Raw genomic sequence first — 21,729 nt, forward strand, 5'->3', positions numbered from 1 at the left:
AAGTAAGTTTTCGCCTTACGACTTTCAGTTATCAGAGCAGATTTGTGCATTTTCCTGCAGTAAGTTTATATTGTTTTCTCTCCCATTCCAGAGGATTTGTTTATGCTTTTGATGTGATCATTCTAATTAATGCCATTTTCATTGCGCTGGATGACAGAAACCCACTGATATCCTATGCAGAGTGGGTGTTTCTCTCCCTCTATGTTGTAGAAATCCTCCTGAAACTCTACACGTACGATCCCAGGACTTTTTATGGCAAGAATCAGTTTTGGAATTGGTAGGTATTTTTTCTTTTGGTTTTAGAAACTCTTTTAGTGGATGAAAGATTATAGTTTGGTGATAAATGACTCCCAGCAATAGCAATTCTGTTATAAATAAACAAATCTGGGCTACTAGCTTAAGGTTAAATAGGGGGATTTAAAACATATTTAAATAAAGCTGGGTGATCCAACATACAGTTATTTAAGCATTCAAATGTATATTTATTAAGCAGTTAAGTTTAAAATCCTCTTTGCAATTGGGTCACATAATCAGGGTTATATAAAGGTCTATTGCTGCTGAGGTGGAACTAGGAAGAATGCAGCTCCAGTCATGGAAAATCACCGCCGGCATGTTAGCTGGACACACACAAGGGGTTCTTCAGAAAACTGTGGATATGGTCGTATTGTGTGTGGTTACAAGGCATGGCATATATTTAATAGCAACATAGCATGTGGTACTTCCATTGTTAAGTATACACCCATTATCTCAAAACCTGTGGCTCTATCCTTCCCAACTGCCACTCCTCACAGAGTCTTGGATGTTGTATTTTTACAGAGGAATTCCCTGTATAACCTCTTAGAATGAGTGTGTGAAATGAAGTGATTGCCTCTTGTAAAACTGATACACATTTTTTATAATAAATATTGTAAGCATACATAGAATTCAGTACTCATATCCAGGCCCTAATGTGATTAAGACCCTGCTGTTAAAAGTGCACCTTCCACAACAAATGGTATAACATGCAATGTCAATTATTTCCTGCTCTCAAGGGGAACCCCTGGGGACAGCAGAAGGCCGAAACCAGTCGGGTTGAAATTCTTGACATTGCATATTATGCCACTTGATGTGGAAGGCACACTTTTTAACAGCAGGGTCATATCGATTCAATTTTTGTATGTATGAGAAAAGGCAGTTGGGAAGAATAGGACCACAGGTTTGAAAATAATTGTGATTGTGACTGTTTTGTGGGACAGTGCTCCTGAAAGCAGCTCTTGACCTTTGCCAGTCTTTTGCCAGTCTTGTTTGTTTTTAATGAACAGCCTTTATTACATGTGTCTCCATTATATTTCTTTCTTGTAGTGCTCAGTTTCACATAAGCCTCAGTTTTATTGCCACCTTTCCTGTGAATCTTCCTTCCACCAGAGATTGTCAAGGAGTGTTGTAGTAACCTGATCCAGAAGTTCTACCTCAGTTATTTTGCTTAGCATGGGTTTTCTCCCACATCCCATGTACATATTGCTATTTTAACTGGCTTCCTCTTAAACTGGCACTAGAGTATGGGTGGGGACATTAGTTCATCACTTTGGTAGGGGCATTACATTAATAGCTCCTTTAACCACTTAAGTACCAGCGGTCACTGCCCCCTTAAGGACCAGAGACCGCTGGTACCATAAATGGCAGAATACAGATGAATCGCTGCAACCACTGTCCACGCCGCTTGCCGGGAACATCAGGCCACCCACTCTGCCATCTCTACGATGGCAGAGTACTTGTGAACCGGTCAGGAGCTGCTTTCATTGCCTCCTGACCTTGTCATCAATATAAGTTAATGAGAGTTGCTTACATTGATAGACAGGGTACCGAGCCAATGAAATTAGCTTCGAACCGGCTCACAGGGCTCTGCTTTCAGAGAGACTGAAGGGCTGCCGTGGGCAGAGAGCGACACAATCAGCTGGAGTGAAAAGAGTGTCTAGAGTGTGCGGCGGCGGTGAGCTGAAATCTACGCCCTGGCAGCCACAACAGCATCAAAACAAGGTGTAGATTTCAACTAGCGTCGTCCTTAACTGCTTAATCTACAGTTAGCAATATGAATTGTATAATGTAGCCTATAAAAAAAATGTTTCAATGCTATATTAATTGTTCAAGGTTATTAAAATTACAGAATTTTCAAATATCCAAATTTTTTTGCAACAATTTTACAGGTTTGACACTTTCATCATCATAGCTGCCCTTATTGCCACCATAGTTAACACAGGACTGAAGTCAGGTATGTAACCCATGTACTAGTACACCAGATATTAGTCTTAAAGAAACCTTGCTACAAAAAGTTCCCTTGGGGGGTACTCACCTCGGGTGGGGGAAGCCTCCGGCCCCTACCAAGGCTTCCCCTGTCCTCCTGTGTGCCACGGCGGTCTCGCTGTGAATCTCTGATCTTCTCCTCTTCTAGATGAGTGTCCATGATCATTGGGAAGGGGCATTACGTCCCAGCAGAGGACAGAGAAGGAACATTTCTCTGTGTCCCTCTTCGTCTGCAACCGTCGACAGTAAAAATTATGAGTTTCCAATCTTTTCTTTGCTAAGAAAATGTTTCGAACTGCATTTTAGGACTACCCAAATCCTCATTCACATTAGGCAATGCAGATAGCCGTGCATTCAGAAAACCTAACTCACGCAATCACACGCCATCTGCGTTGCCCTGCTGATCCCATTAATTACAGTGAATGGGATCAGCGTTGCGCTTTGCTGAAAATGCATGCAGTAGTGTGATAGCGCATCGCCATCTATGCACTTGGGATGTTCTTGTGTCGCACACCAAGCGCGCTGCCAAAATGTATACTATAATTTTTGGATTTAATTCTCCACAGGTAGTCAGTACAACAGTCAACAGATCCTGGACATTGTCTTCATTCTCAGAGTCCTCCGTCTCATCAGGATCATTGACAGCATTCAGAGGTATCTGTAATTCCTGCATATGATAGTTACTCGCACCTTGCGAGGATTATGCTTACAGTATGCTCACTTTCTGGATGTACCATCAAAGGATAATTTGCAAAGAAGTGGCACCTTCTTCTTTTTTTTTTTTTTTTTTTTTTTTAATTATTATATTATTACTTTTTCTTTATTTTAGATTTATATGGCACTGACTGATTTTCTGCCTTAACCACTTAAGGACCACAGGTTTACACCCACCTAGTGACCAGGCTGTTTTTTTACAATTCAGTGCTCTGCAGCTTTAACAGCTCACTGCAGTGCAGAGCCATACAACTTAGCACTGATATAGCGGGGTGACAGCACAAAAATGTTTTTTTCCTCCTTTTGTTGCCACCAACAGTGCTTTCTGTTGGTGGCATCTGATCACTGCTGAAGGCTTTTTTTTTTTATCTATTTATGCGTTATTTAATCCCCCCCCCCATCCTCCGAACCAATCAGGGCAATCTTCTCTTATTGGCACCAGCCCGTGAGAGGGGGTCGCATAGTGAGGCGATCTAGGGGACAGCCAAGTGACAGGGCTTTCCCCAGTACAGCGCTGCGGTAGATTGCAAATTATTTCTAGTCTGCCAGCAACGATCGCCGCTGGCAGACTGTTGATGGAGCAGAGCTCTGTAGCTCAAGCGGGGATGCACACACATCCGCACGCACGAACCCCGCTAATTTCCTCCCCAGGACTTGACGCCTTTCGGCGTTAGGTAGTCCTAAGGGAGCCACTCTTCAGCTGCCAATCGGCATTAGGCCTTTGTAGAGTGGTTAAAAGGAAGCTATGGTGAAAATGATATGGAGGCTGCCATGTTTCATTCTTTTTAAACAATACAAGCTGCCTGGCTGTCCACCTGATCCTTTGCTCATGAGTCACAAAGCTTTTTCACCTGGTTTCCTCTGTTTTCACCTTATCTATGTTACATTTTTAAGCTTCCAAAGAGCAAAAAAATAATATAATGAAAGCAATAAAAGTAATATTTAAATTAAGTTAATCAGGAACAACTTACTGTGAGTGATTGTTTTGCTTATAAATGTGCTGAAAGGTTATTTTTATCAATTAGAAGATAAATATGTAATTTATGAGAAGTTTTGTGAATAGAGCCCATGAGCCATTTGCAATTCACTTTTTCTCCTAAGTTTTCTCCTAGGTGATATTTTCACAACTTGTCATAAAATGCCTTTTAAAGCACCAGCAAGCAAGAAAATACTCAAAATAATTTTCCTGGTACTTTTTCACCAACGTTTGGGTACTATTTCAACCAGCTGTCACACACTAATTGCTATTAGACTAAGAGGCGCCCCAGGGTTCCCAACACTCTAGTTATCTGGCTTGCAGTCACTGCCATGTATTCCATTTCCTATTTCTCTTTAAAACACAATAGGGGTATGATAGCTGAGTTAGTTGTGCGCCCCCTCCTACACTGCGCCCTGAGGCTGGAGCCTCTCTTGCCTCTGCCTCAGCCCGGCTGCCAGGCCACTGGTATTGTTTAAAATGAAATAAATATGTCTCCATATCATAACCTTAATCTGCTAGAATTACTGCAGTAGGAATGGCTTCTTTTTACTATGGAAGTGATCCTTATGTGCGCTATTCATGTGTGGGAGGAATTGGGGATCAAGAATGCCATATGCTGTTTCTATGACTTACACTAACCACATTCCTGTATAGTGACATGTTGTAATTAGGCTGCTATGAGAGTTTAGCACTGAACTGACCTTTCCTCTTCCAGGTTTCGAGTTATAATGAATACGCTGATAAACATACTTCCCACCATGGTGACATTCTGCGGGATTATCTTAGTATGTATTTTTCTTTGTTTACTCAATACATGTATTTTGTGAGTGAGGAGTTGTATATGTTTTATAATGTTGTAAGAACCCTCAAAAATGTACATTATAAAATAATCCGATGTATGTTGTGTATAACATCGTTAAAACTCATGCCCCATCCTTGGATATACTTACAAATGTCCCTTCCTATCTCACCAGTCTTGCTGAGTAAGTTAGGTTTGAAAACAAACAAACAGACAAAACTAAATACCTTACTTTCTAGGAAGACAGCAATGGCAATGTGACCACCATTGGTTCTCAACTCTTCTTGCCCAAATTTTGCAGAGCCTCTCTGGGAGAGAAAGTGTGGCCAAGCTGATTCTCCTCACCCCCTTCCCCACTCAGGACATGGGTGTGGCTTAGCTGCCACTCCACCCCTTTCTTATAGGGTGACAAGAAAGGGAATCCAAAACCCCCTTAACATACTCACTGGTCCAGAATCGGATGAGCTAGACCATTTTGAACTGCAAGGAAGGGGTCTGTAGGCTGCATTTAAGTTCATAAAAAACTGAGATCTTTATTGCAAAAAATTCACACATAAGACATCGACATCCACAGGGATCAAAATGAGCGTACGGGCTCAAGGTGTGCCCTTAGTCATAGTTTCTGTGTGAATTCTTACATAAAGATTTTGCAAACTCAACTGCAGTTTGTGGATCCCTTCCTTGCACCTCTCTTATAGGGGTCAGTAGGCTTTAGCAAGGATCATGTCTTGCAATCTCCGAATAAGAGCTGAAATCATATTGAGAGAGCTCACGGAGTGCTGGTTTCCTACAAATAATTAAGGTTTTTGTCTTTTTATTTATATATATCTTGCTTAGCAAAGAGTAGTAGAAATAGGGATATTTGTGAAAACAGGGGCTTGAAACTAATACAAATGAAGATTATTCTGTATTATGACTTTAGCAATTTACTGATGCGATTTAATGCTGCATATATCATTACAGGTAATATATTATGTATTTGCCATCATTGGCATGGAAGTCTTCAAGGATAAAATCCGCTTTTTCCCGGAGAATTCCACAGATCCTGATGCATCGGAGTGTGGTGATAAAGCATTGAGGGATTCTGCCTTTGCAAAAAGCAAATACTGCAAAAATAACTTTAATAACATCGGATCCACATTCATCCTCCTAGTGGAGCTGACTGTTGTCAACCAATGGCATGATATCCTTTAACTGCTGATACTAACTGACAATCTTACATAGTGTACTGACATCTCAAAGGAAATCTGGGATGCACATAACATATAGGTGATGACACTCTATTGCCCTTATTCAATTCATTTGTATGTCCTATGTTTTCTCCTAGGAGATCATTTTTCATTTTATGTTTAAAATTACTTTTCAGCATTCTGCAATTGAAAAAGTGCCAAGAAGTAGGTGAAAAAAATACTGTCAAATGTATTTGTAGTGTTTTCTTGCTTGCTAATGGGTTAAAAGGCATTTTATTGATAAGGTGTGAAAATATCACCTAGGAAAAAAGGTAAATTGAATAAGGGCTATGGGCATTATCAATAAAATGCCCTTTAAGCCACCAGCAAGCAAGAAAAAACAAAAAATAATTTTGACAGTACCTTTTCACCTACTTTTTGGTACTTTTTCAGTTGCAGATTGCTGAAAAGTTATATTAAAGGGAACCAGAGAGGAACTATGATAAAAAAAAAGAACAAGCTTTTATACATACCTGGGGCTTCTTCCAGCCCCATAAACCTGGATCGCTCCCACGCCGCCATTCTCTGTTTCCTGGATCGGCGGTACTGGGTCCCGTCACTTCCGGCGGACGCGGCCAATTGTCCGCATCACAGGGGCTCCCTCCATACCCGTACGCACGAGGCTGCGCAGTAAGCAGCCTCATGCGTACGTATATGGAGGGAGCCCAGTGTGATGCGGACATTTGGCCACGTCTGCCGGCCGACTGGCCGACTCGCGGCAACGACGGGACCCGGTGTCGGCGGATCCAGGCTGCAGAGGACGGCGGCGTGGGAGCGATCCGTGCGTATGGGGCTGGAGGAAGCCCCAGGTATGTATACCAGCTTTCCCCCAACGTCTCTGGTTCCCTTTAAGCAGAAGATGAAAAATTATCTCCTAGGAGAAATTTTAGACAAAAAACTAAATTGAAAAAGGGTCATAGAGAGTCATTGCCAACTTAGAACCACATTAATCCATGCCACGCACTGATGAGGATCAACCAGTTCAAAACAGTCTGTATGCATATTGGATTATTGTGGCTCTGTACAACTTACAAGCTGACACATCATTGCATTGCAGCGGTTCTGGAGGTGTGTTTAGCTTACAGGGACAACAAAGGATGATTTGCATATTCAGCAGTGATGCATCCTGGGAGACTTCATATGCTCACACCAATCTGAATAATCGCAAATACCACTTCCCTGGACATAATGCTGGCCCTCTGCCATCTAGTTCCTTTTGGGTCACTGATCCAAAGTGTGCACATCTGACTCTTTGACTCCACTGTAACTCACCAAACAGCATACATGTCACTGTGTGATTTAGAAACCATTGACAACACAATCCAATCATGAGAAAAAGAAACTATACTTTATTTCAATACAAAGGTTTTTGCGAATCTGGAAAAAATAAAAGAAATTATATGGTCTTTAGAGGTTCTTAAAATTGGGTGGATGCATCTTGAGATTATTATTATTTATTGGATTTATATAGCGCCAACATATTACGCAGTGCTGTACAATACATAAGATTACAGACAAGGATAACAGGGGTGACAATACAATACAGGTAATAAACAATACGATACACAACACAATACAGGTAGTAATACAATGCCAGATCATATACTGGAGATGAACAATAACATCCTCATTATTTATTCAACAAAGACTAAGTAAAAAAAAAGACGTCAGCATTCATATTCTGTACAATACAAATTTTCTTTAATGGTAATCATGATGCTTACATTATCCAATTAATTATTGGATAAATAAAATTATTAGATAAATAAAATGGAGTTGAACTTGCTGTATAAACTGCAGTAAACGGGCAACCGGTCAGGTTCCTGCTGTATTTCTATGCAGATCAGGAACTAAAATGTAACAGTAGTTGCTACAAAAGGATATTCTAGTGTTTTATCCCAAAGTTATCCTGTCTAAAGCAATTTTTTTATTTACTTTTAGTATTTATATAGCGCCGACATATTACGCAGCGATGTACAGAGTATATTGTCTTGTCACTAACTGTCCCTCAGAGGGACTCACAATCCAATCCCTATCATAGTCATATGTCTATGTATGTATCATGTAATGTATGTATTGTAGTCTAGGGCCAATTTAGGAGGAAGCCAATTAATTTACCTGTATGTTTTTGGGATGTGGAAAGAAACCTGAGTACCAGGTGGAAACCCACGCAGACACAGGGAGAACATACAAACTCCTTGCAGATATTGACCTGGCTGGGATTCGAACCGGGGACCCATCGCTGCACTGTTAAAGAACACAAAAATAGTTTTAAAATAAATATACCGGTAATGATGGCTGCACACTGGATTGTATGGTCAGATGATCATACTTCTCATCTAGAATGATGCTTTTGGCAGGCACTTTTGCTAAATTTCTCCCGTCATGTGAGAATCCATTAAAATCTCCATAAAATTAATGTTTTAAAGATCTGTGAGGATAAACAATTCTGTTAAGTAGAACTTTCTAAAAATAAAACTCCTTTAATCTGTGCCAGTTACTTTAACCACGGAGAGTTTTTACCCCTCTAGGACCAGAGCAATTTTCACCTGTCAGCGCTACTCCCATTCTTTCGCCAATAACTTAATCACCACAACATGATCTATACCTTGTTTTTTTCGTCACCAATTAGGCTTTCTTTGGGAGGTACATTATGCTAAGAATTATTTTATTCTAAACACATTTTAATTGGAATAATAAGAAAAAAAAATGGGGAAAAAAAAACACTTCTGCAGATTTTCAGCCATTATAGTGTTAAAATAAAACATTCTACTGTGGATAAAATCCACACATTTTATTTGCCAATTTGTCCCGGTTATTGCAACGTTTTAAAATTTTTCCCTGGTTTTGCGTAGTGATGTCGCGAACCTCAGATTTTCGGTTCGCGCACCCTGTTTGCGAACCTCCGCGGAAAGTTCGGGTCGCGAAAAAGTTCGCGAACCGCAATAGACTTCAATGGGGAGGCGAACTTAAAAATTTAGAAAAATTTCTACTGGCTGGAAAAATGTTATAAAACATTTTTAAAGAGATCTAATACCTGGAGGAAGACCCTCCACCCTCCTCCTCCCCTTCTACCTATTCCCTCCTCCCTCAGGGAGGAGGGTCTTAATGAAAATTGATTACTTATTTGATCCTTCTAAAATATTTCTATTTGTAATAATGATGTGCAGCAGAGGATGGAGATTTATGCAGAAAAGTGCTCTACTATTGCACGTCTGTAGCACGCTGCTTTTGTGTTGCTCTGTGATACATGTACTATCTCCACCACTGTGATTTGAACATCTTTGCATTTTTGATGGATGCTAGCATTTGTGTTTTTTTCTCATACCAGGGGCTTGATTCACTAAGACAAATAGCATGCCTTATCAGAGATAAAACGCCTTATGAAAGTTAACATGCCTTATCAGAGTAGCATAGCGAACTTATGGCTGCTAATTGGCAATGACGAGAGCTCCACTCGTCCTGCCCTGAGCCCCTGCGGGTTCGTAGCACTCGCTATGCTACTTTGATAAGGCGTGCTAACTTTGATAAGGCATGCTATTTGTCTTAGTGAATCAAGCCTTATGTGTTACATATTGATTTTGATATATCCTCTTTGTATACATCTGTATTTTATTTCTTGTTTTTCTTCATACAAATAGTAGTTAATAACTCTCAAAGGTACATCCCTTTTTTTTAATCCTGATTTTTATAAAGCATTTTGCTTTACTGTATTATTTCTAGTGCATTTTATACCTTTTGTGCGCATATAAGCTGTGCACCTGGGACATTTATTGCATTTAGTTCCTGGTGTTATCTATCTTAACATTTTACTCATCGCTACCGGCTTCTCTTTGGTAACCCATCCAGCGGCAAAACTTTATTTCATTGCCTTCCATGTGGTTGTTGTCATCATGATCATCAAGTAAGCGGTTCAATGTTTAGGTCTAAAGCTGAATTCCAATCCAAAATGTAAACAAACCAACAAAAACTACCACATGGGCCCTGATCCTACCTATTCTCATGAGTTTATTTACACAAGATGTTTTTCCCATCTTACTTACACACGCAAGTTTTTAGCATCTAGCAAGTAAGAAAGTACTAAAATGTAAGTTAGAAAAGTAATAATACAAATGTGGAACAATCTATTTTGAGTACTTTTTACTTGTTTGGGGGATATATTATAAATAAGGTTTTAAGACCTCTTCTGTGAGAAAATTTTAAATAAATCAGGGTCATGCATTTTCGCATTATAGTAATCTTACCTGCTGAAACCAAAATGACCTTGATTGTAGTAAGCAGCTTCCTTTTTTCTTTTTTAATAATTCTGCCATTTTCAGTTGTGGAAGCTGATGTTTGTCAGTGGCAGTGGCGTAGCAATAGGGGTTGCAGAGGTAGCTACCGCATTGGTCAGAGGGGCCCCAAGGGGCCCTCCCTCAAGCAAAATATTAGCTCTCTATTGGCCTTGTGCTGGTGGTAATCACTTCTATAGATGCTTTAAATAGTAGTAATCATTAACAAACTGTTCCCCATCCCCTTCTTGCCCCTCTGAAACTATGGTTGTCCTTGGCAGGTTTCGTTGCGCCGTATCAATTGTTATGTATAGAGTGCTTGGGGGGGCCCCAATGTATAACTTGCACTGGGACCCATAGCTCCTTAGCTACGCCACTGGTCAGTGGCAAATGTGGGTAGTTGAGAGAGGAGTTTTTCCTCAAAGTGCATCATTGCTGAATATGCAAATGGACAGTTTGCATATTCAGCAGTGATGTATTGTGAGATACATCATATGCTCACGCCAACCTGAATAACCACAAATAGCTTCTGTATTAAGAAGGCAAAATTCTGTTTTGCATCACATTTTTAGTAAGGGTTTTTTTGGTCCTTTTTTCTTAGCCCATTACACACTCCTAGGAGTTCTGGTTCACCATGAGCTTGCTGGGCAATCTGTAATTTAAATAATGGTGATTATTTTATTGTGAGAATCTTTTTCTGGTGCCAAAATAATTCTCTTTGCTGTGCTCTCACCATCATCCTGAAGATCTTGACTCTCTTATTTTGCAGCATTTTTGTAGCATTTATTTTGGAAGCCTTTTTTGTGGAATATTCACTGGAAAAAAGTGAAGTTGAAACTGCTATTGAAAAGAAGATTCAGGAATTGGGGATGGGCGTTCAAGAGTAAGTGAAGGGGTACATAGATTTCTTTGTCCTGTTCAAATGTAAACTTCTTTTGTGGGATTGTTCTGTACTGGCTGGTGGTCTGTGCTATGCTGTGTGGAGCAAGAGTGTGCGTGTCATCTTGCCACAGTTGCATGTTAATCAGCACCGCGGCCAATCACGTTGGGGCAGGGCAGGGGGGCGCATGTATGGATGGACACCGCACCACAGCCAATCAGGGTGGGACAAGGAGTGGGGGGGGGGGGGTGCAGGATGGAGGCGGGACATACACGCAGCAGACACCTTGGAAATTATTCTAGATGGTACTGTGATTTCAGCACTGGATATAGAATTGTCTAGACTATCTAGAAATACACTTTAATGAAGCACAGTACATTCTGAGCTTTACCCCTATTGTACTACTATGTATACTTTACCCCAAAGCAGTACTTTTTTTTCTAAGACCTTGGCTTTTTTTTAACATTTTTGTGAGCAAAAATTATGTTTTTGAGCCTTTACAACATCACAGTAGGAGATTAAAGGTAACCTTAAGTCATACAAAAAAATGACTTTTACTCACCTAGGGCTTTGCTCAGCCCCTTGCAGCTGATCGGTGCCCTCGCCGTGTCTCGGAGATCCTCCCGTCCTTGCCGGCAACCACTTCCGGTTTCGCCGTCAGGACCCGACAGGCATGGGAACGCGAGCGATTCTTCGCGTTCCCAGCCAAAATATCTCCCCTATGCGGCCAGGTGGTGAATTCAGATTTATATTATTGATGCTGTATATTTGGTAAGTTGAACTAGATGCTGGTGATAATATTTTACATATCTTCATATGTTGTATGCAATATACACTATACAGGCATGCCTAAATATAGTATCACACATGATCATACTTGCAGCAGCTGAGCTTTGAATTTCTAGAAGTGTTATTAATCATACTGGTTCATAGATTGTTCTGTTTCTGAATGATTTTGATTTGTATACTTTCATTGTACGAGCATTACCAGTACGTGCTGAGGAATGTAAAGCATGTGCTTCACTACCGAAAAATAGTACTGGTAAAATCACATGTAACACTTTGCCAACAGGCCTCACCAATGTTTGGTCTGTATGACCTTTATTTCTGTTCTGAAAAAGTATGGCTATCTGCTGTTTCAGACTCAGAAAAGACAATAAATGAGTGGAAAGATTGTGCAAGCAATCGGGAAATCGTTTTTCTCAGTGACTAGTGTCTGAATTCATATTTGGAATCCGAGGAGGAACCGCACACCACTGTGGAGGTGCTGGACCTGAGTAACAGTCAATGATAAATGCAGAAGGTCCGCACACTCATATGTAGACCAAGTCTGCTGTTTTATTCAAAAAACGTGACAATTCCATTCCATAACCAATGATTTGTTTCGAGGCCCCGAGGGGTCTCCTTTGTCAAGGTAAACACACCTGTTACCATTCTGTGTGTACCTTGACAAAGGGGACCCCTCGGGGCCCCGAAACGAATCGTTGGTTATGGAATGGAATTGTGTCACGTTTTTTGAATAAAATAGCAGACTTGGTCTACATATGAGTGTGCGGACCTTCTGGATTTATCATTGAATTCCTATGAGGGTCTTTGCTGATCCCCCCCCCCCCCACACACACACGGTGTATCTCCAATGGGGTGTAGCTATCTCATTCAGTCTCGGATGGCTTCAATCTCAGCTTGGTGTGCAAAACCCGGCCAGGGAAAACAGCATGCAACTATGCAACACACAGGCTGGTCTTATAACCAATGGGGAATTAAATCCTCTATGCACCTTAACAGGTAACATGATTTGTGATAAGAGGGGAGGTGTGTTTTGTAAGGGAGGAGTAAGGAAGGGTGTGGACAATGCATACCATTTAAAGCCGGCAAGATGAATGCCCAGACAGCTCTGACTTGGCCTGTTGCTGGGTTGCTTGGTGGGGGGATTGCTATTTATTATTTGTGCACTATATTTCTCCTGACGACGCCCCGTTTTAGGGGTGAAACAATTGTAGAGTGGCACTGTATATATGTATTTATGTACCCTTATGCACATTTTTTTTTCCTACACCCCAGTTTACCTTCTATGAAGGAGATATACCTGTATGTGTTTGACCCCTATGGGGTTTATAATGTGCTTATATGCCAAGAGGACTACTCTGTTCATCACTGACCCCTCCTCCCAAAGGGGGAAACAGTTGATGTCCCTAAACATATATAGGTATTGACATATTTTATGTGTACATTTTACCTATTGAATGGACACTTGTGGAGGATTCGTGTAGTGACAAAACGTTTTTAGTGTCTGAGACTGAATGAGATAGCTACACCCCATTAGAGATGCACCGTGCGGGGGGGGGGGGGGGGGGGATCAGCAAAGACCCTCATATTAATTCAGACACTAGTCACTGAGAAAAATGATTTCCCGATTGCTTGCACAGTCTGTCCACTCATTTATTGTCTTTTCTGAGTCTGAAACAGCAGATAGCCATACTTTTTCAGAACAGAAATAAAGGTCATACAGACCAAACATTGTACAAATTGGTGAGGCCTGTTGGCAAAGTGTTACAAATGTAAAGCATGTTTGTATCTCCACTGGTGTTGAGCAGTGTAGTACAGCTTTTCATCGTGGCTTCTGCACAGCAGTATTGTGCATAACACCTACTCACCTGTCAAATTAATTGTTCTAAAAATGACTTCTTGTATGTCTTATCGAGCTGCTAATCTTCTCAGTCACCTGACCAGGCACACTGTTTTCCCCTCAGTTACCCAGACTACAAGGCAAGGTCTGCCTCTCTTTCAGTCCAGTACTTGCCCCCTTCTTATAATTATTATTTATTGGATTTATATGGCGCCAACAAAGTATGCAGCGCTGTACAATATATGATTACAGACAATAACAGGGGTGACCGGCAACACAATACAGGTAATAAGCAATAAGATACACAGTACTAGTATTAAAACAATGCAGGATCATACACTGGAGTGGTAGAGTCCCAATAATACTAGTTCACATTATTCTGGGTAGAGTGTACAAGAGAGGGCCCTGCCAAAGGCTTACAATCTAGTTCTCATAAAGGTGGCTACCAACAGTCCAATATCTAGCTAAAAATAATTTGAGCGATCAGAAATTCAGATCGGATTGATTGTAAATAAGCTCAGTTGATGGGCACAATCGATTACGAACGATTATAAAAAAATAGTTGTCCAATTGGATTTTCGTTAAACCAAAATTTTTATTTTTTTAGTTGGTTGTAATAGGAAGCAAAGATCGGTTCTTTGATGGTGTAGTGAACAATTTCAGTTCTGATTAGAATTATCTGATTGCTCAAATGATTTTTCGCTTGAAATTGGATCGTTAGCTGCCTTAAGACTGTGTGGCAGCACTGTAGTAACTTTATTGTGGCCACTAATGATCCAATCTTTTTCATCCACTATTACCAAATCTATGTAGTATAAGGGTAAAATGAGTGAAAATATTGAATGGGTAATTTAGGTAGTTCCTTATAGAACGAAGAAATAAGATTGTATGAAAAAAATTGGATCATTAGTGGCCACCTAGACACAACCCATCCAAAGTCAACAAGGAAGGGTACATAGTGTATACTGTACAGGGGAGTACTTATTGAAAGAAATAAGGATGACATCCTTGTTTGGAAAAAATAGACACGAAAGCTTTATTTAGAAAAGGTCCAATAAAAATCCAAACAGCTTGGTGTGCAGAAAAAGTAGTTCCAAAAACATAATACACAATATAAGTACAGCACTAATTGCATATTATCTTTGTTGGAACTATATTTATTGTTCATTACGACATTGCACACTTGTGCACAGTACATTACCCCGCGATTGCACAGATTTTTCGTATCACTGCGCGCAGTGGGGGCAGACTGAAAAAAGGATTAGGCCACACAATGCTTCACAGGGAGGCGTCCCCTGAGAAAATAGGTGTGCTCACCAAGCTGAAAGTCTAATGCTGGGGATACACGGTACGTTTCTGTATCGACCAGCTGATCCGGCCAGCTGATAATATTCAGCTGGCCCGATCAAGCCGCTTGACCCCCGCCCGCTCTATTCCCGCCGGCGGACAATGGCAGGGAATCGAGCGCTGATAAGGAAGCGCCGGCGGGGACGAGCGGTAATCGATCCGCGCGCGGGGACGCGGCTGGGGTCGATCTGGCGGCTAATCGGCCTCCGGATTGTCCGGTGTATTCCCAGCATAACGAGGGGACTGCATTTTTCAGGTAATAAATAAAAACAACACACATAAAAAATAATGTATACCAATTCTTATTTATTAAAAATGAATTGCTTTAACATAATGGACTTTGTGTAAAAATGTTTTCTTCTTCGAATCTTCGATAGTTATCCTTTTAAGTATACTGATGCAAATGGTGGATCTATTAATTAATCTATTAATATTAATTAAAATACCTTGGGATTCTGCTTTAAGTAATAGTCCAGTGTTGTTAATGAAGTTCTGAGTCTGCCTTGTATTTGTGTGCCTTACTTTGTGTTTGTATTGCTGTTATAAAGGGAAGCTCTTTCTGGAAACTTGGTAAACATGGAAAACTATGAAAATGATCCTGAGACATTCGGAGAGACAAACCAAAAAGGACTGATGTTTAGAATTGCTTCAAAACGTATGTATTTTTTAATCTAGTGCTTCTAATGTATTATTAGAGGGTTACTGTAGTGAAAAAATCCTGTTTACACACATCTAGAAAATATACCCATGTCAAATTCATTGTAAGACATGTTAAAGTTGCAGGGTGATGAGGTGTGACTTCTGGTCCTCTATTATTATAGTACTAATCAATTAGGCTCATTTGAAAAACTGTCCGCTAGATTGATAGACAGCACACATGGCCACCAGCCCACGTGCACCCACACCCACACGCCTATGGCAATGTCCACAGCTCCAGGCTTGCGCACTTGCTGCCTGATATGGATGCAGCTTCCTGGGCTTTTATTAGGTACGATGTACCCCATTATTAATTGCATTGGCTGATTACTTCTGTTGTCAGTAACTTCTCAAGTACTCCTTGATGCAAACAAATTTGTTAGGATTACTCAATAATTGTGTTTAAATGCTTCTCTAACATTCTTTGATACTTATAATTGACTACTGTATACCTATTCAAGTCTGTTTATAAATGATTTATCATTTTATTATGAAAACGTACTATAATAAACTGACTATAATTTCAAATACCCACTAGACAAGACAAATAACATTTATATTTTCTCCTGGTGGACTCAAAGTGCCAGAGCAGCAGCCACTAGGGCGCGCTCTATAGGCAGTAGCAGTGTTAGGGAGACTTTCCAAAGATCTCCTACTGAATAGGTAGAGGCTTTCTAAACAGGCAGAGCCGAGATTCGAACCCTGGTCTCCTGTGTCAGAGGCAGAGCCCTTAACCATTACACCATCCAGCCACCACTAAACCAATCTTCAGTACCCTCTGGAGTGTGAGGGGAAAAAGCAGTGCACAAATGGCTTTGTTCTACTGGCCAATACTCAGAGTATGCAATAAAATACTGGACCTGGGAACTAATAAATATAAAATATTTACAAATTTGCTGATTAAGGGTTCCTCCAGCCCCCTGTAGTCCATGTGCTCCCGCAGTATCTGTGCAGAGAGTTGTGGCATCCAGCCACAACAGCACGATCAGGTGGTGTGCATGGTCGGGGCCAGAGATAGTATGAAATATGCATGCAAGCCCTTAGAATTATTTTCATCTCATTAACCATCTGTGCTAAATATTGCTAATGAAAATACCTGGGCTCAATGCAATCACTCTACAGCATTTTTTGGAGAAAAGTGGAATAGCCAGGTTAGAGTTCTCAGTCCTCTTGACTATAGTTCCTGAGCATGGACCAGCTCTGTAATGGTTTCGCTAAATGCACCCAGCATATGAAAATACGCACAAAGGTGGGATTCAGGGTGTCCCTTTAGGCCCAGCCTGACTTAAAAACAAGAAATATTCTGTCAGTCCAAACCAGTCACTCTCTGCTCCCCAGGAAAGGGTTGTTTATTTATCCTTTCCTGGAGAAGGGTAAAATAAACTCCCCTAGCAGACTCCTTTCACATTCTTTGGGTCAAATATTGGAGAATAACTTCTAATTCACCTTGGAAAAAAAGAATAGTCATTGTAATCAATCAGTTTTCGTACCACTACAACTTGGTTTAGAAAAACGTGCTGCAGAATTATTTTATATACAGTGGGATGCGAAAGTTTGGCAACCTTATTAATTGTCATGATTTTCCTGTATAAAACGTTGGTTGTTACGATAAAAAAATTCATTTAAATATATCATGTAGGAGACGCACACAGTAATATCTGAAGTGAAATGAAGTTTATTGGATATACAGAAAGTGCGCAATAATTGTTTTAATAAAATTAGGCAGGTGCATAAATTTAGGCACTGTTGTAATTTTATTGATTCCAAAACCTTTAGAACTAATTATTGGAACTCGGTGACCCCCCAAACCTACATACATAGGTGAATCCAATTATGAGAGAGTATTTAAGGGGTCAATTGCAAGTTTCCCTCTTTTACATTTCTCTGAAGCGTAGCAACATGGGGGTCTCAAAACAACTTTAAAATTACCTGAAGATAAAGCTTGTTCACCATCATAGTTTAGGGGAAGGATACAGAAAGCTGTCTCAGAGATTTCAGCTGTCTGTTTCCAGAGTTAGGAACATACTGAGGAAATGGAAGACCACAGGCTCAGTTCAAGTTAAGGCTCGAAGTGGCAGACCAAGAAAAATCTCAGATAAACAGAAGCGACGAATGGTGAGAACAGTCAGTCAACCCACAGACCAGCACCAAAGACCTACAACATCATCTTGCTGCAGATGGAGTCACTGTGCATTGTTCAACTATTCGGCGCACTTTACACAAGGAGATGATGTATGCGAGAGTGATGCAGAGGAAGCCTTTTCTCCGCCCACAGCACAAACAGAGCCGCTTGAGGTATGCTAAAACACATTTGGACAAGCCAGCTTCATTTTGGAATAAGGTGCTGTGGACTGCTGAAACTAAAATTGAGTTATTTGGGCATAACAAGGGGCGTTATGTATGGAGGAAAAACACAGCATTCCAAGAAAAACACCTGCTACCTACAGTAAAATATGGTGGTGGTTCCATCATGCTGTGTGGCCAGTGCAGGGACTGGGAATCTTGTCAAAGTTGGGGGATGCATGGATTCTACTCAGTATCAGCAGATTCTGGAGACCAATGTCCAGGAATCAGTGACAAAGCTGAAGCTGCCCCAGGGCTGGATCTTTCAACAACACAACGTCCCTAAATGCTGCTCAAAATCCACTAAGGCATTCATGCAGAGGAACAAGTACAACGTTCTGGAATGGTCATCTCAGTCCCCAGACCTGAATATAATTGAAAATCTGTGGTGTGAGTTAAAGAGAACTGTCCATGCTCGGAAGCCATCAAACATGAATGAACTAGAGATGTTTTGTAAAGAGGAAAATACCTTCAACCAGAATTCAGACTCTCATTGGAGCCTACAGGAAGCATTTAGAGGCTGTAATTACTGCAAAAGGAGGATCTTCTAAATATTGATTTCATTTTCTTTTTTTTTAATTTTGTTAAAAAACAATTATTGCACACTTTCTGTAAATCCAATAAACTTAATTTCACTTCTCAAATATCACTGTGCGAGTCTCCTATATGATATATTTAACTGACATTTTTTATCGTAACAACCAATGATTTATACAGGAAAATCATAACAATTAACTACGTTGCCCAAACTTTCGCATCCCACTGTATGTTCCCTTTGACATCATCATGGGACCGGTCTTCCGGCCAGTGATTATTTCTGCATACTATGTACATATGGGTGTGCAACATGTGAAAGTAAATATGCCTTTGTTACGCAGGGTACAGAACAGTGGACGCTTTGCTACAGCGCATGTTTGAGGCAGAAATACCCCCTGAAGATGAAGGTCCACCATTAGAGGAGATTCTAAATTTGTCTCCAAATGATTTTTATATTGAAAACCCAACATTCAACTCGGCAGCTTAGCGCTGTTTGGGATCTGTGAAACTAAACTGGAATGCATTCCATCAACAACCTGGAGAGGACAATAGAGTCTAAGCTGCCACTGTTTAGCTAACAGAAATATTTATTTTTATATAGAATTTTTTTTATTACAAATACAGAAGAAATGGAAAAAATCTGAAATGCCAAAGAAGACTGCAAGTTTCCACAACAACAAACTACAATCAGACACTCTTCTAAGCAATGTTTGTGATTTAATGACCTTCAAGACCTTTTTTTTCTGCTTACCTCTGAATAATCATATTCTCTGTCCTCTGACACTCACCATTTCTATTTCATATATGCTGGGTTTTTTTTCCCCAGGGGATGAAGCCAGCTACAGTCAAAAGTGAGATGAGCTCACATAAGCCACAAAATGTAACAGAAAATCATAGAAAACACATCTTAAAAAGTAAATGTTTTAAATGGACACCTGAACTGAGAAGGGAGATGGAGGCTGCCCTGTTTATTTCCTTTTAAACAATACCAGTTGCTTGGCAGTCCTGCTGATCTTTCTGACATCAAGTGTCTGAATCTCATACCTGAAACAAGCGTGCAGCTAAATCGTGTCGTCAGACTTCAGTCAGAGCACCTGATCTGCATGCTTGTTGAGGGTCTATGGCAAAAAATATCGGAGGCGCAGGACATCCAGGCATTTTGCATTGTTTAAAAGGAAACCAATATGGCAGCCTCCATATCCATTTCCGTTCAGGTGTGCTTTAAATGCAGAACTGTGAATGGGCAGTTACTACCAACCACTACGTGTTATACCTCACATGGGCGCAGCCCAGAAACTAGGGGAGTCGACATTTTGCCGACCAGATATGTATTACAAGAATACACTGTGTGTATTGGTATTTATTTGGTGCTCACCTCTTCTCAAAACCAGAAAATAGACACCCCCCCCCCCCCCCCCTTCCCCAAACACATTCACTCACATAATTTTTTCATTCTCCTTTTCCACTATTGTTTGACTATAAACTTGCACCTTGTCAGACTTGTGATTTCTTGTAAGACTTCTTGCGTTGTGTTTATGCGCATAGGCCTGGCTAGTACCAGTTTCATGTGGTCTGCACGATTCCCAAACCAGCATTTTCATAGTCCATAAATTGATATTGCATCAGTTTTGTCAAGCAGTTTGTTGCCAGAGCTGGAATTATTATTTAAGCCCTGCCTTGATGCTGTGGATCTGCTCTGTATTACTAGTTACAAGGTATTGCTCATACAAAAGAAAGTGTTCCACAAGCATAACATGGAAGAAAAGGGGATGCTGGTGAGATGTACCATCCAGAGATGGGCCTGAATGCAATTCACTTTTTCCCCTTCAAAGTGATATTTTCACACCTTGTCATAAAAGGCTTTTTAATCCACCAGCAAACAAGAAAATACATAAGTGTTGATAATACTTTTTTTTCTGTTGCATTGTGGGAAATAGCGGTTTACAGTTTCCAACTGCCAAAAAAGCAAGCAGCACCTTCTTCCAGTGACATCACCTGCCAGCAGTAAAAATGTCACCATGTGATAAATGTCAGAATGTAAATCAGGGAGAGGAAAGATTTTACAATGGGCAAACACTGAACTGACTAAATCATTTATACTGTAATTATTGAAACACTTTTATTACATTATTTTCACTGGAGTTCCTATTTAACCAACTTTTGGGTACTTTTTCAATTGTAAAATGCTTAAATTGGACCTGAACTCTTGCACAGGACAGAAGGAAAACAGATATATATGTATTTAGAGAGTTTAGCCTGTATAATTTTCCCTCATCTGTGACTAATCATAAGTTGTAATTTGATCTCTTCAGCTATGTCAGCTCAGGAATCTTTGTAAACATAGGATGTAACCCTATGTCTACTTCCATGAAAGCAGGAAGTAGACACTTCAGATTTATTGCAGGATCTGTATCCGCTGTAACAAATAAATGTTTTTCTTTAAGGTTATTATGCTGTCAGAGAGTACCGTTAAGTTCTGAGTTCAGGTCCACTTTAAAAGTTATTTTAAAATGAAAATTATCTCCTAGGAGATAACTCAGAGGAGAAAAAATGTAATTGCATATGGGCCATGGAATCTAAATTATACATCTTTACTTATTGCATTTGTTTGTACACTAGGTATTGTATAGTAAATTGAAGATTCCAGTAAGGGAGGTATCTAAATTGTACATATAACTAATTATGTTCATCATATACAGATAAAAACACACTGTGTATGTGTCCTCTATCTGTATTATGCTGCAGTTTAATGGATATGTAAGTCATCCTTGAGAACATAAATCCAAGCTCAGTATTCTGCATACATACAATGGTCCGCAAGTTCCTAAAGTCCTTTAAGTGGGGTAAATTTTATTTACAGTAAAACCATCCATAACAAAGTGTTATAAAGTTACAATGTACAAATAATGTTTAAAGAGTAACTGTCAGGCTGCAGAAGCTAATTTAAACCTCTATTCTCCTGTGTTAAACAGTTTAGAAGGAAGCCCAAAAGCCATTAGTGAAGATAAAAATCTCAGTTACCTTTGAT

At 40.2% G+C, this 21,729-nt stretch overlaps 1 protein-coding gene across 1 annotated transcript in view; it reads left to right on the forward strand.

The window, feature by feature from the left end:
* Nucleotides 1-21,122, forward strand: part of LOC137570883 (two pore calcium channel protein 1-like) — a 77,674-nt gene extending 56,552 nt beyond the window's left edge. The window contains exons 10-19 of the mRNA XM_068279591.1: nt 1-2; nt 92-277; nt 2,184-2,248; nt 2,847-2,934; nt 4,689-4,758; nt 5,736-5,955; nt 9,815-9,905; nt 11,042-11,155; nt 15,674-15,780; nt 19,043-21,122. The exon at nt 1-2 is cut by the window's left edge and continues 143 nt beyond it. Coding sequence (XP_068135692.1) covers nt 1-2; nt 92-277; nt 2,184-2,248; nt 2,847-2,934; nt 4,689-4,758; nt 5,736-5,955; nt 9,815-9,905; nt 11,042-11,155; nt 15,674-15,780; nt 19,043-19,188 — 1,089 coding nt within the window. The 3' untranslated portion in view covers nt 19,189-21,122. The remainder of the gene's footprint in view (nt 3-91; nt 278-2,183; nt 2,249-2,846; nt 2,935-4,688; nt 4,759-5,735; nt 5,956-9,814; nt 9,906-11,041; nt 11,156-15,673; nt 15,781-19,042) is intronic.
* Nucleotides 21,123-21,729: the final 607 nt, after the last annotated feature.

The sequence above is a fragment of the Hyperolius riggenbachi genome, chromosome 4 (genome assembly GCF_040937935.1).
Source record: "Hyperolius riggenbachi isolate aHypRig1 chromosome 4, aHypRig1.pri, whole genome shotgun sequence".
NCBI classification, from domain to species: Eukaryota; Metazoa; Chordata; class Amphibia; order Anura; family Hyperoliidae; genus Hyperolius; species Hyperolius riggenbachi.